Source organism: Coturnix japonica, chromosome 3 (genome assembly GCF_001577835.2).
Source record: "Coturnix japonica isolate 7356 chromosome 3, Coturnix japonica 2.1, whole genome shotgun sequence".
Classification (NCBI taxonomy): Eukaryota; Metazoa; Chordata; class Aves; order Galliformes; family Phasianidae; genus Coturnix; species Coturnix japonica.
The window spans coordinates 95,365,383-95,381,405 of NC_029518.1; the positions used below are offsets into that span (position 1 = coordinate 95,365,383).

General features: G+C 68.9%; 2 protein-coding genes and 1 long non-coding RNA gene across 3 annotated transcripts in view; 2 read left to right on the plus strand and 1 right to left on the minus strand.

The window, feature by feature from the left end:
- Positions 1 to 10,547, plus strand: part of LOC107312321 (cGMP-dependent protein kinase 1-like) — a gene marked incomplete at its 3' end in the record, with an annotated part of 16,008 nt that extends 5,461 nt beyond the window's left edge. The window contains exons 17-18 of the mRNA XM_032443660.1: positions 9,181 to 9,190; positions 10,490 to 10,547. Coding sequence (XP_032299551.1) covers positions 9,181 to 9,190; positions 10,490 to 10,547 — 68 coding nt within the window. The remainder of the gene's footprint in view (positions 1 to 9,180; positions 9,191 to 10,489) is intronic.
- A 69-nt stretch (positions 10,548 to 10,616) lies between these two features.
- On the plus strand, positions 10,617 to 11,107 carry LOC116653149. The gene is made up of 3 exons (XR_004306551.1): positions 10,617 to 10,729; positions 10,809 to 10,884; positions 10,952 to 11,107. It is a non-coding gene; the product is annotated as an uncharacterized LOC116653149 (long non-coding RNA).
- Positions 11,108 to 11,115: 8 nt separating this feature from the next.
- EMILIN1 (elastin microfibril interfacer 1) lies at positions 11,116 to 16,015 on the minus strand. The gene is made up of 7 exons (XM_015859623.2): positions 15,830 to 16,015; positions 14,417 to 14,542; positions 12,499 to 14,045; positions 11,988 to 12,095; positions 11,889 to 11,906; positions 11,683 to 11,817; positions 11,116 to 11,581 (listed from the first exon to the last, which is right to left on the minus strand). The coding sequence occupies exons 1-7, from the start codon at positions 15,955 to 15,957 to the stop codon at positions 11,256 to 11,258; spliced, it is 2,388 nt and encodes a 795-aa protein (XP_015715109.1). The 5' UTR covers positions 15,958 to 16,015; the 3' UTR covers positions 11,116 to 11,255.
- Positions 16,016 to 16,023: the final 8 nt, after the last annotated feature.

Sequence of the window (16,023 nt, forward strand, 5' to 3'; positions counted from 1 at the left end):
AGCCGGCTCCGCACGCCTCCCGCACCAGGTGTGCAGCGAATGTAGGCGGCCTGGCTGTCCCCGTCAAGCCCCGGCAGCAAACAGACAGAACCGTGGGACATTCGGCTGCGCTGCCGTCATCGCGTCCCCAGTCCAGGGAATGACGCTGCCGCGCCGTCGGGCGGCGGATGGCCTCGCTGCGGAACGGGATGCGGAGGGCAGGTTCCGACATACCGGGCCCCTTCTGGTGTACCAGCCGCGTCCCGTTCCCGTTCGTCGGCCCGCTCTAATCCCACCTCCAATACCCCCCATTTCCCACCCGTCCCAACCCCAGCCCCCGTCCCATCCCGAGTCCCACGTACCCTATCGCCCCGTCGACATCTTGCCCCCATTACCCAAGCCCCCATCCTGCGCGGTCACCCGAGCGCGGGCGCCGGGCTTACGTTTGCAGCACCGCTCTGCTCACGGTCTGCAGCCGCCCGCCCGGCACCAGGTCGGTGAGAGTTCAGGAACGCTCGCCGCACGGCGCCGGCAGCGCCGCCGCAAGGGGGAACGAGCGGCGATCCGCGTCCCGCCGGCCAGAAGCGGCGGCTGCGACGGGAGCCGGCGCTCGCGGGAGTCGCGCCCACAGGGCAACCGAGCAGAGCGCGGCACAGCCAGCACCAACAGCGAGCACCGGAGCAGCAGCTCTGTCGCCACGAGGAACCTCCGCGGCTCTTCGCAAGGGCCGGTACCGGGAAGCGACAGGACGCGCCCCCCGACGTGAAAACACGCCCGGCTAAGCCGGGCGGTGACGCGGCGGCCCATCTTGGTGCCGGCAAGCAAATGGTTCAACCGCTTGCGCTGCCGGATAGAGTGTTCTCTTCGGGGCTCGCGAGCGCTCCAGGCGGCGGCGACTGGCCCGGGGCGGGGCGGGGGGCGGTATAGACCGGCCTCGCGTCCGCATCTTGTGCGCGTGAGCGTGCGAGGCCAGGCCGGGGCCTGCGCGGATATCAAACTCCCCCTCTGAGTGGGTACGGTCGCTGGACGAATCTCACGCGTGGGATGGGAGCCCCGAGGCCGGCCACCGCCGCCTCACCGACCGGCTTGCTTGCTGCTGCTGCTGCTCGCCCCGCCGGTGCTAGAAGCGGCGGCTCCCAGGGGACGGGGCGCCTGCGGGATACGGGAGAGTAGGTGAGTGAGGGGACGGTATGTGAGCTCTGGGGCTTGTGAGCGGACACTCTACGTGGCTCGGGTATAAAAGGGTATGAGACCGTGTTGGTGCTGGGGTGACAATGGTGCTGGGGATCACAACCGCGGTGCGGGATCACACCCGTTGTCCGGTGATCAAACGAGGGTTTGCACGCAGGTGCGGGATCGCACAGCGGCACGGTCGGCACGTCAGGTGCGGAGGTTGACACTCATTGCCGCGAGCTGCAGCGTCAGCGTGGCTGTGCTGAGGTCGAGGCTCGGAGGGAGGGGTGAGTTGGGAGGCGGCCAACGGTAACCCCTTTACACGTATTCCATATCCAGAACCTGGGCCCCCCCGCCCGGCTCAACATGTTCGTGTGTTGGCTCCCTCTTGGTTACAGTACGGCTAGTCCGTGGGGAAATGCAGCTCGGCCCGACCCTCTGTTTAGCCGGAGCCCGCCGCTCTGGCTCTCGACTCAGAGTGCCCGAACCCTTGGTTGCTGGGGGGGCACGCGGCGCGGTATTACCGGAGGAGGGGTGGGGGGCATACGGGATACGTTTGGGCCGCCCCGGGAATGCTGCAAGAGCAGTGGGGCATCGGGGCTTGGTAGCTGGCGGCGGCGGAGTGATCAGGATCTGGTCATGGGCGGGAGGCGTCGTGCACTCACCACCTTCCGTGCCCCTCCCCTGCCCCGCTGTCCCCAGGTTAGCTGCGAAGCGCCGTGAGGAGATGTGGGGACCGCCAACAGCGGAGACGCGGACGAGATGGAGCGGGAATCATGGGAAAGCGTGCGGTAGGGACGGAGGACAGGAGGGCGGCCGTTTTTTGGGGGGCTGAAGTGCAGTCGTTCAGCCCCACGCCGCTCGCCTTCGTGGCCCGCAGCTCTGGTCTTCCTCTTCGCGATGCACGGACCACCGGACCGGAGCGGGCAGCTGGACGGACTGGGAGCTTGCTGCAGCTGCTGGGGCGGTTGCTGACCAGGGAGGGCGAGGGGCGGCCCAGGCCCGAGCGGTGCGTCGGGGGTTAGAGCCCCGGCGGGGAAAGGGCCCGGCGTTGAGCTCCGCTCTCACTCGCGTCCCATCCGGCCTCCCTGTCCCCGCAGGTGGCCGCTGGCTGGTGGAACCGAGCTATCTGGAGCGCGGACGCACGGGGACGGACTGCTGCGACACCCCCGAGCTGCTGGCTGCCCGCCCGCACGGATGAACCCCGCGGAGGAGACGGCGCTGCCCTCGGAGGGGTACGGTGGAGGGGCACGGTCGGGAGCAGAGAGGGATGCCCGCTGTGGTGGCCAGGAGGCGCGGGGGTGGACGCGGGGGAGGCAGCCCCCCAGGGGCAGGGTCATGCGGGGGGGACGGCGGTATCCAGGGAAACCCACGAGGCTCGGGACCCCTTTGGAAGAGAACGACGACGGCGGAACTGGGAGAGCGGCCATTTGAGGACAGAGAGCTCACGGAGTTTGAAGCCCCCCGAAGGCGGCGGCATCCCCCTCCTTGGAAAGAACCCGGAGATGTGGAGGCGCTAGCAAAGGGGCTGCAGCGGTTCCCTTGCCCACGGGCTGTGGGGGCTGAGGGGACCCCCACGTCTACTCCCCACCGCCGCAGCGGGACCGGTAGGATGGGGGGGGGGGTTTCCGGGGGGGGGGAACGGCTCAGTTGGCGCTGTAACGCGGGTTCGAGGAATACAGCCGCTGAACCCCACGGTAGTGAACAGGCGGGGGGGGCACGCGGGGGCTTCCGGCAGGAGGCGGCGGTGGGGGAGTCCGCGAGCTTTATTGGCCGCGGGGCGCGGGGCACGACCGGCTCAGACGATTTGCCGTCCGTAGCCGTGATCCGCACTTCTTCCCCGCGTATGCCGGCAGCCGAAGGTGAGCGCGTCCCGCAGGCTCTGTCCTGGGAAGGGAGGACACGGGACACGGGGCAGAGCACGTGAGGCGCGCGGGGAGGTGCGCGGGCCGGTGCCGGGCGTTGCCGAACCAATAGGGTTCCGTGCCCACTCCGACAGCGCGAAGTGACGGGCGCGTTGAAGGTGATCTCCGGCCCCCAACGTTGTTCCACCAGCCGACTTTTCCCGGGTTTGGGAACGCGTCGGCGTGCACCAGAGATCCCGTGCCGGCTCCAGCGCGTCGGGCGCCCTCCTCGGCCCACGCGCAGATCATGTCTGCGCTGCAGGGGCTACAGCTTAGGGACGGGGACGGCGGAGCCGCCACCCGCGAGCCGGGCCCAACCATTCCCACCCCGCGCTATCGCCCTCCCGGTCCCCTACGCCTTACCCCGGCCGCACGCAGGCCCGGCAGCCCCCGGCAGCGCCTCGGCCCCGCCGTCCCGTAGCCGAAGTGCTTGGCCAGGTCCTTGCTGATGACACCTGCGGGGGGGGATCGGTCGTTTCTCCGCGCTCTCCGGGAACCCCCCCCCGACTACATCTGCCCCGCCCCTCTCGAGCCACACCCGCTGGATGTCCCGGCCCTTCGCCCCTCGGACCACATCCCCGTCGGGGCGTGTCCGTCGCGTACCACGGTGCTCAGGTTGCGCCAGGAGCGGCAGCAGCTCGTCCCGCAGGCTTCTCCACCTCCACCGACGTCGCGGGATGCGCTGCGCGGGCGGCAGCGCGCTGGTGTGTCGCTCCACGCGGGAGCATCATTCCGCTCCTGCTCCGCCGCGTTGCGGGCCTGGAGGGGAAGGGGAGCGTGGGCACGGCGGGACACGGCAGACAGGGCCCCCCCCCCCCCTCGGGGCCCGGCCTCGCGTCGCCCCGCACCTCCAGTGGATCCACTTATACTGAGCCAGGTCGACCACGCTCGAAGTCGCGCTCGGTGACGTCGGGCAGGTTCCTGAGGGCGAGGGCACGCCCTTGCGCACTCACTCTGCCCCCGGGCAACCGGGCGAGGGGGGCCCCGAGCGAGCGTGGGAATGATTAACGGGTGGGTGTATCGCCCCTTCCGCCGTCCCGCTGCCCTGCGGGAAAGCTCCAGCCGACACGGCGGGGCCGGGGGTCCCGGGGGGAGGGGACCCACGTGTCGTGCAGCACGATGGGCCGCGAGCCGCTGGCGGCGCTGACCACCGCAGCATGCGCAGGGCAACGTCCCCGTGGGCAAGCCACGTGATGTCACGTCCACGCCGCGGCGCCGAAAATCGCACGATAACTGGAGGCCACGGGACGGGGATCGGGGGGGGGGGGGACGGGCGCGGCGCGGGCCGCGGGCTCCCGCACCCGTCCTCTCTGCCCCCCGCCGCCCCGTCGTCCCACTCCACTCCTGCCGCGTGCCGGTGCCAGGGGAGCCGCATGAAGGAGCGGCGGAGCGACCATGCAGCGGCCAGCACCGTGCACGAGTTGGACGCGTGGCCCCCGCGGCTTGCCAACCGCTGCGACAGGCAGCCTGCGGGGAAGGCCCGGGGTCAGCGTGCGGAGCGCCGACGGGGACGGCGATGCGGATCGGCGCGATGCGGGGCGGTACCTGTTAGTCGCTGTCCTCGGCCGCGGTTACAGAGTCACCACGCTGATGCAACGTCGAGGCACACCAGCCCACGCACAGGATCCGCTTCTCGCCCGCCGCCCGTGTGCCGCCATGGCCGGCGATCCTCGCACGCTCCGCTCCCACCGCGCGGCGGGGGCTCGGGTCAGCACGTCCGGGGAGAGGCGGGGCGTGTTTAATGTGTCACGCGCGGGGTGCGGGGGCGGTGCGGGGCCCGCGGGCCGGAAGGAGTCGGCGCTCAACGCGGGGCCGAGGTGGGGACGAGGCCGTTGCGGGCGGGGGGGCGGCGGGGCTGCGGCCGCGGCCGGTGCGGGAGGGAGGGGGCGGCTGGTGCGGAGCCGCGAAAGGGGGATGAGCGCCGGGTCTCTGCCACGTCTCGTCCTTTAACCGGCGGGGCGACCTTTGCTTCGGGCGCAGAGCTCGCTCCGGACGCCCTCCCCGCAGCGCGGAGCTGTGCAGACACCGCCGATGCCAGGTGCTCCGTAGCCGGAACTTACGTTTTCCCGCTCCGTGCCGGCGGGGCACGTTCCCGCATCGTTCCCGCAGCCGCTGACCCCGGGAAGCGGCGCCGGTTTAGATCCTGCATCTCCGCCGTCCGGCAGCCGCGGGGACACGCGAATTGGAGCGGCGGTGCGGGAGCTGAGGCTGCGGGAGGAGCGCGATTCCTGAACGCGCGCGCGGGACCGGACGACGCGGGGGACCCCCCTGGACGCCGAGCCGCCCCCCGGCTGCTCCCGCACCGCCGCGCCCCGCCATCGTGCCCGAGCCCCTTCCCGGGCGAGAACAACGCCGCGGCCCCGCCGCCCCCCCGCCCCGGACTCGCAGCGCGGTACCGGAGGGGAAGCGGGGAGGGTGGGGGGGAGCCGGGGGTCGGGCCGCTTTACCGCCAGCCCCGCTCCCGCGCGATTGTGACGCTGAATGGCGGAGGCCGTGCACGCGAGCGACTTCCTGCGGCGTTTGGGCGAGGGGCTGCCCCGAGGCTTTGGCCGGAGCTTCGTTGACAGTGCGACGGAGGCGGAGAACGGTTGTGGCCGAGGGGCGAGCGAGGGGACCGCGATGTACATCGTGGGCAGGTGAGGGAGAGGCTTGCGAGAGGCCGGGGCCCGTGACGTGAGAATCGCCCACGTGCGAGGGCCGCCGCCCGCTCGCCCGCAGCCGCAGCCGCCGGGCGCGAAGTGTGCGAGGCCGCCCCGCACCCCGCAGAGGGAAACCTGAGACGTGACCAGCGGGGCCGGCAGCTCCGCACCTTGGCCCGGGGGACGTGTATCGGAGAGTTGGCCATTCCGTGTACCACTGCCGCCGCACCGCCACCCGTGCGGAGTAAGCGCGATCCTGCCCGCGTGGCCCCGGGTCCGGCCCGCTTCCCCCAGCTTCTCGCTCGTTCGCTCTGCCCCAGCGCCTCGGCCCCGGGTTGGTCTCTGGGCCATTGACACGGCAGCGGTTCCGTGCCATTCACGACCGGCCACGCCGGCAGCGGCGGGCCGATTGTGCCTGCGCGGTTCCTGAGAACGTGAGTCCGGCCTCGGCCCCGTGGGTGGAGGGGGCATCGAGAGGAGGGGGAGGGAGAGATGTAAGGGGTGCGGGGGAGGCACAGGAGGATGCAGAGGGGATGCAGGGGGGATGGAGGGGGATGTAGGTTGGGAATGCAGAGTGGATGCAGGAGGGATTTGGAGAAGGTATGAAGAGAGGATGCAGGAGTTAATGGAGGGGGTGCAGGGGGATGGAGGAGGGATGGAAGGGGGAATGGAGGAGGGAATGCAGGTGGGCTGCAGCAATTGCACAGGAGCTTGCCCTCACCAGGATGCACTGGCTGCAGGAGCTGGTCGGGACAGCCACCTCTCCAAGCTGCTTGACGCCGATGGGGAGGTAAAGGATGCAGGTGGGGGCTTACTGGACAGGGCCCACCACACAGCACAGCCCTGACACTCCGTCTGTGCCGCATAGTGCTCCTTCGCACCGGACACACTCTTATCCGTCGAGGGTTGACGAGGGACAGAACTTCTACATCATCCTGAAGGGCGAGGTGGTTGACTGTTGCCAGTTGGGGCAGCGCCGTGGGCAGCACTGGGTCTTCTCCCATTCGCTCTCATCCTCACGTCCCCACAGGTGCGTGGTCAGGCCGGGCCGTGAGGGATGAGCAGGAAGAAGGCTGCTGCGTGCTTGGGTGCTGGCGAGCACTTTGGGGAGTCTCACTGCGTGCAAGTAGGTGCTCTGGCAGGCGTGCGGGGCAGCACTCGTGCAGTGCAGCTCTCGTGCACACACATGCTAGTGCCTCTTTTCACGTCCACAGAAAGCTTGTTGCACTACCCACTCTTCCACACAGGAACGTGCGCCGCACAGCGTTCATGCCAAGCACAAGGGCATGTCACGCGTGCGATCACAGTGGCCAAGGGTGGGTGTTCCCTGTTGTTCTCACATCCCCGTGTCCTTATGCGCCGCTATGTACCCATCATCCTCTGATTGCCATGTCCCCATGACTCCCTATGTCCCTGCATGGCACCTGACTCTTGCTCTGCCCCACAGGGACTTCCTGGAGATCATTCCCTTGCTTTCCCCCGCCACGACTCAGACGTGTGAGTGTCCTTGTGGGGGACTCTCTGGCCCCAAGGTCCCCATGCCCAATTGTTGACTGGGTGGGTGCTGGGCACGGGGGACGTGGCACCCAGCAGCAGGTCCGTTGGACTCTGCCTGGGGGAACAACAGCACGGCCAGGCACATGCTCAGCACGGCCTGTGTGCTGCCCCTGTATTGATGGGTCCAGGAACTCAGATTCCCAGAACCCACCCTGTGACCATCCCAATCACGTTGTGTGGGCCTGGGGGCGGGAGGGCTGAGCTGGGGGCTGCTTCCATTTGCAGAAATGCTGTCTGCAACAGAGGTGCCCAACCCTAGACGAGAACCCAGGCGTCAGTGTGGGCTATGGATGGGGTGGGGGTGGGATGGCTGGGAGCATGGAATTAGGATGGGGTGGGGGTGGATAGGAAATGGAGGTGGTGGATGGGGATGGGTATGGGGAAGGGAAGGGAGTGGGAGGTAGGGGATGGGATGGGAATGCGGGATAGGAGAGGAATGGGATGGGGATGGGATGGGATGGGATGGGGATGGAACATGAAGGGATGAGATGGAATTGGGATGAGGGTTGGGAATGGGATGGGATGGATGGGATGGGATGGGGGATGGGATGGGATTGGGATGGGATGTGATGGGATGGGATGGGATGGGGACAGGATGGGATGGGATGGGGTGGGGTGGGATGGGAAAAGGAATGGGATGGAAATGGGTGGGAATAGGGATAGGGAATGGAATGGGTGGGATGAGGTGATGCGGGTAGTTAATGGGGATGGAAAGATGGTGATGGAATTAATCGCTCGGCATGAAAGAAAGACCTAGGTCCTGATAGTATGGAGAAACTTAACATGAGGCCAGCAGTCGCATCTGGCAAGCCCGGAGAAGCAAATGGGATCCTGTGGCTCCATAGGAGAGGGAGTGGTCAGCAGGGATAGGGAGGTGATGTCCCTCTCGGACTCTGCTCTTGCTGAGGCCCCATCTGGGCAGTAACTGGTCCAGAGGTGGAGCCCTCAGTTACAAAAAAATATGGAGATTTTTGGAAAGGGTCCAGAAGGGCCACAAAGGATGATCGAGGGGGCTGGAGACTATTCCCCTATGAGGACGGCTGGAGCGGAGTTGGAGTTTGTTCAGCCTGGAGAAGAGAAGGTTGCGGGGTGAACCTCCTTGCAGCCTTTCAGTACCCTGAAGGGAATTATCCGCGGAGGGGAAGTAAAATCTTCAGAAAGGGCTGATAATAGCAGGACTAGGGGAAATGGTTTTTGAAGTTTGAAGAGGAAATTTAGGTTGGATGTTAGGGGTAAGTCGTTTACTAAGAAGGGTGGTTAGGTCCTTGGAACAGGCTGCCCAGGGAGGTTGTGGAATGCCCCGTCCTTGGAAGTTGTTCAAGACCCAAGGTTGGAACGGGGCCCTGGGCAACCTGATCTAGTAAAAGGCGTATGGTGTGGTGGCCCATGCCAGGCAGGGGGTTGAACTTACATGATCCTTAGAGGTCCCTTTCCAACCCGGGGTAATTCTTGTGATTTCTTTGATGCTGTGAAATGGCTTTGGGATGGGGGTGGGAATGGGTGGTAATGGGGATGAAAATGGATGGGGATGGGAGGGGTTGGGAATGGGGATGGGATGGAGGATGGGGATGGAAATGAAGGGGATGAGATGGGATGGGATGGGGGTGGGAATGGGGATGGGATGGAATGGGAAGAGATGGGATGGGATGGGAATGGAGAAGGATGGGATTGGAGAATTGGGGAAGGGAATGGGAGGGAATGGGAACGGGATGGGATTGGGATGGGGGTGGGGCATGTGGGAAGGGATGGGATGAAATGGGGTGGGAATAGGGATGGGAATGGAAAAATGGGGTGGGGATGAGGTGGGATGGGGTAGTAATGGGGATGGGGAAAGGATGGGATGGAAAATGGCTTGGGATTGGAGGTAGGAATGGGGGGTAATGGGGATGAAAATGGTGATGGGGATGGGTGAGATGGGGTGGGGAATGTGGATGGCATGTTATGAGATTGGGATGGGGATGGAGACAAGGGTTGGGCTGGGAATGGGATGAGATACGTGAATGGGTGTGGTTATGGGGACAGGCAACTCTGAGTGCAGGCTCTATGCAGCGGCAGTGCTATGCCCCACAGGAAGCTGGGTTCCCCCCACTTAGCCTACGGGGCCTTGCCAGCGGTGCAGCTGGAGAGGAGCTGGCAGCCGTGCACTACCAGAGGAGGGGCAGAACAGGGGAGCGCGTGCGTGCTGGGCACCGGCGGCTGCCCCGCAGAGTGGAAGCTTGGTTGAGAGCTGTTGCCCGACCCACAGTGCTCCCCGCTGTGCCATCCCCGGTCCCCATCCGGTGCCCTCTGCCAGGTGCGCTGCCGCGGCAGCTCTTCTGCACTGAAGCGGATCCGCAAGGACTGGGTGTGCGGACACGGCAGCAGGAACATTGCCGCACCGAGAGGAGGGTGTGGCCCGCAGGCCCTGCCCTTCATTGTGAGGGTGAGTGTAGGCAGGGGGGCTGGTGTGGGGCCGGGGGGGCTGTTGTGGGGCCGGGGGGTGTTGTTTGCAGGGCACTGAGCTTTGCATCCCCACCGTTTCAGGTTCTTTGGCTCCTTCCGTGACGCCCAGCACATCTACCTGCTGCGTGGAGTTCTGCAGGGCGGAGGTGTGACCAAGCTCGCGAGGTTGTACGGGCTGTGGGGCACGGGGTGGGCACACAGGGTGCTTGCAGTGGCCAGGGCGATGCCGTGCCGAGCTGAATGCTGGTCCCGCTCTGCAGCGCTGCTTTGAGGAGCCGCTGCCGTGTTTGCTCTGCCTGTGTGGTGGAGGGCCTGGAGTACCTGCATGGCCACGGCTCATCTACCGGGACCTTTGAAGCCTGAGAACTGATGCTGGACAGCTGGAGTTATGTCAAGTGGTTTACTGAGGCCGTAGCGTGCCAGACTCTGTTCCTGACACTGATGTGAATGGATCTGGGCTTGGGGACTGGGGCTGCTGCTGCCGCAGGTGGACTTTGGCTTTGCCAAGGAGCTGGAGCGTGGGGAGAATTGGGACCTGGCTGCCTTCTGTGGGACCACCGGTTTGAGTACCTGGCACCCGAGATGCTGCGCCCGAGGGCCACGACTTCGCAGTTCGACTTCGGGGATTGGTGGGCTCCTGGTGTTTGAAGATGCTCGTGGGCAGCGTGAGCGATGTGCCTTGGGGCTGAGCCTGACACACCCTCACTGGCCAGCTGTGAACCCCTGTGCCGTGCAGGCCCCCCTTCCACAGCCGCCGGACCACAGAAGATCTACAGCCGCATCCTGATGGATGGGCTTCTCCTTCCCTGCTTTCCTCAGTGAGGCTGCCTTGCTCTCTCATCTGCCAAGCTTCTGCAGGTCTGCATTCATCCCCATCCCCATCCCCATTCCCTATCCCCCACTGCCACCTCACCCCACCCCACCCACCCCATCCCATCCCATCCCACCCCATCCCATTCCATCCCTTCACAGGAGGCGCCCAGGGCAGCGCCTGGGAAACACAGCCAGTGGTATCCGTGGCATTAAGAAGCACAGGTGAGGGGGCACAGAGGTAGAGGGGGTTATCTCATGCCACCTCCCTCCAAGGCCTTTCCTGCATCCCTCCTGTCCCCAGGTGGTTTGGGGCCATCCGATGGAAGCGACTTGCGCTGCGGCAGATGGAGGCACCCACTATGCAGCTACTGAAAGAGGTGGGGATAGGATGGGGGGTGGGGGGCACTGGGGAGGCTGGGGCCCGGTGCTGACCCCACCCCCCAGGGCCCTCCCTATGCCAACTTCAAGAGGTTCTCGGTCGATTCGACGCCGGCAGAGGATGAGCTTTCAGGATGGGATGAGGAGTTCTGATGGCAATGGGATGATGCTGGGGCCCCCTCTGGAAGGGCAATAAAGTGACGGGGCAAGAAGGAGGCAGGAGACAGGGGTACAAAACCCGGTGTCGCATCTTTATTGGGTGGGATGGGGTGTGGGGAGGGGGAGGCGCGGGGCACGTGGCAGCGTGGGCGCAGGGATGGGGGGTGCCGATAAATAACGGGGTGTGGGGGGGTCTGTGTGGCAGGGGTCCCTACAGGGTGTCGTAGAGCAGCGCGGCGCTGAACACAGTGAGGGGCTCGTCGGGCGCGTGGGCCAAGCGCCCTGCCACCAGATCGACGCACAGCGTCTCGCCCGCCTCCAGCGGCACGATGAGGCTGAAGACCCCCAGTGCTCCGGGGCTGGGCTGCAGCTCGGCTATGGGTTGGTTCTCCAGACCCTCGGGCTGGAAGCCCCCCGAGTCCAGGCGCGCTATGCCCTGGTTGGAACGCGACAGCACCGCCTCCAGCTTCTCGCCCTTGTGCCCCGTCAGCACCGCGCTCACCAGGTAGCGCCCGCTCACCGGTGCTGTGAAGGTCCCTGGGGGGCAACGGCAGTGGGTGGCAGTCCCCACGGTGCCACAGGGACAGGCTCAGCCCCGTGGCCTTAATATGCTTCTAACCCCCCCCTACCCCACTCACCTGTCTCGGGGTCGTAGGCTCCGCCGTCGTTGAGCAGCACCCTGTCGAAGGGCACGGTGCCCGGCTCCGTGCGCTGAGTGCTCAGGGCGGCCGAGAAGGCGATGTGGGGCACAGAACCCGGCTCTCCCACCGGGCCTGGGCACTGTGTCAGCACGGGGCCCTCAGCGGCCTCCACCCCCATCCCCACCCAACCCATGCCCCCATACCTCTCTCTCCTGGCAGACCTGTAAGAGAAGAGATAGAACAACATTGTGGGCATGGCCACACCAGCACCGGACTGCGGGGGCACAGGGGCTGCTCCCTACCTGGGGGGCCCACAGGGCCCTGCTCCCCATCCTTGCCAGGTGGCCCGGAGGGGCCGGAAGGGCCCATCTCCCCTGGGGGGCCCATGGGGCCCGGGGGCCCTGGGGGACCTAAGGAAAAGGGGGAGTGTTAGGGCTCTTCATTCCCACTGTGTCCCCACAGCTCGTGTCCCACACCCCCCACACCCACAGGCCTCTGCTTCCCATCCCAGTGCTCTCACGTCCCCCGGCTCCCAATGCCCCCAGCCGTGCCCGCGTCCCTCAGCCCCACACCCACAAGCTCTGCGACCGTCTCCACGCTCTGCCCTCAAAACCATAAACCCCCACGCACGACACGGCCCCGCTTCCACCCAACCCCGCCTCCTTCACGTTCTTTTCCCCATCCCGGTGCCCACCTCTTCCCTCCCCACGTTCCCATCCTCCCATCCCCGCACCCCTTCTCCTCCTTCCCCCACCTACGCCCCCTCTCCCCCCCCCGTTCCCGCACCCCTTTCCCCGCACACCCCGCACCCACCGGGCTCCTGCCGCCTCCCTCCGCCGAGCACGTCGTTTCGCAGCTGCTGCACGCTGCCGTCGAGAGCCGCGAACCGACGCGGGAGCTGCGCCTGCAGCTTCTCCAGCAGCGCCTCGTGGGTGCGGCCGGTGCCGTTCAGCTCCCGCACCGCCTCCCATAGCCCCGCTACGTGCCGGCCCAGCCCCTCCCGCACGGCCCGCAGCCCCCCGGCCACCGCCTCCAACTGCTCGCAGACTCCCTCCAGTTTGGCCACGCGCGGTTCCAGCGTTTCCCCGCACTCCGCCGCGGTCTCCCCGCGTTCCTCGCTCCGGGCCGCGCGTTCCGCCGCTTCGGCCACCAGTCGGTCGAGCTCGGCGGTGAGGCTCAGCCTGGCGCCGTTCAGGTCCCGCAGCCTGGCGTCGTGCTGCTCGGCGGTGTCCTGCAGGTCCCGCACGGTGCCGTTCAGCGCCCCGAAGGCCAGCAGCGCGTCCGCCAGCTCCGCCCGCAGCTCCCGCAGCTCCCACGGGGCGGCGGCGCCTCCGAACACGCTGAATCCGTCCAGCGGCTCCTCGTCGTCGCCGAGGCCGTCGGGCTCCCGCAGCCGCGCTTCGTGCTCCCGCAGCCGCCCCTCCAGCCCCTCCAGCGCTCGGCTCAGGTTGGCCACTCGGCCCCGGAGCGACGGATCCCCGTCGGGCGGCCCGGCGGCGCGGGACGCGTTCAGCCGCCCCTCCAGCTCCGTCAGCCGCCGCGCCAGCGTCGGGCCCGGCCCCGGCCCCGCTCCTCGTGCCGTTTCCAGCGCAGCCACGCGTCGCTCCAGCTCTGCCGTGCGCCGGAGCAGCTCGTCGTGGGGCGCGGGGGGGGCCAGGCGGGCGCTCAGGGCGCTGACGTGCCGCTGCACCGTCTCCACCGCGTCGCGGTTGCGCTGGTCCACCGAGCCCACCAGCTTCTCCAGCGCCCGCATGCGCTCGCGGTCCTCCGCCTGCTGCCGCCGCAGCCCCTCGGTGCCGGCCGCGCACGCCGCGCACATCTCCCGCAGCCGCTCCTCCTCCTCCGGCGACGTGATTTCCCCCGGGACCCTCTCTCCGCCGGCTCCGTCCCTCGCCGCCTCCAGGCGCTGCAGCCGCCGCTGGATGTGGACGAGCGCCTCCCGCACGTCGGGGGGTTCGGCGTCGGCCGGGGGGGTCCCGCCGTCGGCCCCGCGACGCGCGTCCAGCAGCTGCTTCTGCTGCTCCTCCAGCTGCCGGCTCAGCCGCTGCACCGCCTCCTCCAGCCGCCGCACCTTCTCGGCCTCGTCCGGGCTCCTCGGGGCCGCCGCTCCACCCCGCCCCCCCCCGCCCCCTCCCCCGCCGCCGGCGCCGCCCTCGCCCCCCAGCCCGCTCAGCGCGCTGCCGAAACCGGACAGCGTGGGGCGGCCGGGCCGGGGCCGAGGGTGGGCGGTGGGTTGGGGGGGGCCCGGCAGCGGCCCCTCGGAGCAGTCCTCCCCCGAGTAGCCCTGGCAGCACCGCCACTCCAGGTCCGACACCGTCTTCTGGGCCACTTTGTAACGGGGCCTCAGGAAGCTGCGGTACCTGAGGGCAGAGCGGGGCGGGGGGACGGGATTCCAGCGGCCGCGCGGACCACCCCGCACGGCGCCGGGCTGGGAAGAACGCGAAGCTACCGGAGGCTACGGGGCCGTGAGGCAGCAGGACGGGATGCCTCCGACATCGCCTCCCCCTGTGTGGTCTGGACGCCCCCCCTCACGCCACCCAGCCGCCCCATAAACGAGGGCGCCTCTCCCCGAGGCCCCGCATCTTTGCGGTGCGGGAAGAGCCGGGTCGGGGCAGGTCAGGCGCCGCCGCGACCGCGTTCTTGCGAAAAAGTAAACAGCGTTCCCGGAGTGGGTAAACACGGCGGCCGGCTCCGAGCACCCCCCGCCCTCTCCCGGCCCCGCGGCACTCACGCCAGGACGCGGGGACACTGCAGCTGCCCCCAGGCGCACGGCTGGAAGTCGGCCTTAACGAAGCTCTCCACGCCGTCCTCCACCACGCAGCTCACCGTGCGCGTCACCACGAAGGCGCACCAGTTCCTGCGGGGAGGGGGTCGGCAGCGTAACGGCACCCCAAGGCTCCGCATCCCACCCCCCCTCCGCTTCTTCCCTTTCCTCCCCCGGTAGAGCCGTCACGGCCCGGTGCCGCGGGTTAATGGGCCGCATCCCGCCCCGCCGACGCCCTCTCCCGCCGGTGCCGACCCCGCAATCCCAAGGGGGCACCGCAGCCGCATCGCGGCCTCGTGCGGGGTCGGGGATGAGGAGGCAGAGGGGCCCGACCCCGAGGTGCCCCCAGGTGAGGCCGAGGCGCCGCGGGGACCCGCTGCCATAACACAGAGCCGCGCGGTGCGGGCATCCCTCGGTGCCGTCCCGCATCGGGCTTTGGCCTCCCCGCGGCCGTTTCTCAGGGGCTCTCCCCTCCCCGGAGCCCGAGAGCAGCGGGCACGGCCCCCGCCCCATCCATCCCGACGGCGCAGAGCCGGGATGAGACCCGCGCCCCACCTCCCACCCTGCTCGAGCGGTGAGGCGGGGCTCCGCCCCCCCCCCCCCCCCCCCCCCCCCCCCCCGCCCCCGGGCGGGCCCCCCCGCCCGCCCCCCGCCGCAAGACCCCGGCCCGGCCCCGCGCTGCGCACAGCCATATATGGTCCGAGCCGTGAGCGGCCCCCCCGCCCCCCCCGGGCCTCCCCACGGCCCCGCGGCCGTTCCCGGCAGCCCGGCTGGTTCCCCTCAGCCCGCGGCCGGATTCCAGCTCCTCCCCGGGGGCCGCCGGGAATTCCTGCGCCGAGGGCCCCCCCGCTTCCCCCGCACCTCCCCCCCATCCCGGGCCGACGCCGCCCGCGGGGCCGTGCCCGCACCCCGGAGCGGCGGGGACGGGGCTCCGCATCCCGCAGGTGAACGTTGCCCCGGTGCGGTGCGGGGCCGGGGAGGCCGAGTCCCCCCTTCCCCTCCCCCGGCTCAGCCCCGCGCCCATTTCCCGCGTGGAAAAGGGTCCCGCGTGTCCCCGCTCATCCGAGGGGCCGGGGCCGGAGCGCGGTGCGGCACCACCGCCCCCCTCCGCTCCCGCGCGGCTCCGTGGCTGCGGTGCTGATGTGGCTGCGGGAGCGGAGGACCGCAGCTCCGCAGCTCCGCGCCGCCGGACCGACCCCGCAGCGGCCCCGTGCCCGCACGGAGACCCCGCGGTGCGGCGAGAGGACGGGACCTCCCGGCGCCCCGCAGCCCGCAGCCCCCAGCCCGCAGCCCGCCCCTCCACGTGCTCGTCCGCCGCGGGAGGACCGGACCGAGCCCCGCACCGCCCGTCGGAGCGGCGCCGCTCGGGACGGCTCGTACCTGTGCCTGCTGGCGGCCCGAGCGGGGCCGTGCGGGGCGGCCCCCCCGGTGTAGAGGCTGTAGCGAGGGGGGAAGTTGGCGGCCAGGGCCTGGGCGGCCACGAGCCACGGCCACAGCCACGGGGCCATGCCGTCCCGTCCCGTCCGGTGCCGTCCCGTCCCTGGGCTCTGCCCCCCGCTCCTCTCGCCGCTCCC

Excerpts from the sequence above, each read along its gene's own strand:
- EMILIN1 (XM_015859623.2), bottom strand. The coding sequence starts at position 15,957 with ATGGCCCCGTGGCTGTGGCCGTGGCTCGTGGCCGCCCAGGCCCTGGCC. Across the intron at positions 14,046-14,416 it reads CAGTGTCCCCGCGTCCTGGC|GTACCGCAGCTTCCTGAGGC; the intron begins GTGAGTGCCGCG and ends CTCTGCCCTCAG. Across the intron at positions 11,582-11,682 it reads AGCCTACGACCCCGAGACAG|GGACCTTCACAGCACCGGTG; the intron begins GTGAGTGGGGTA and ends GTTGCCCCCCAG.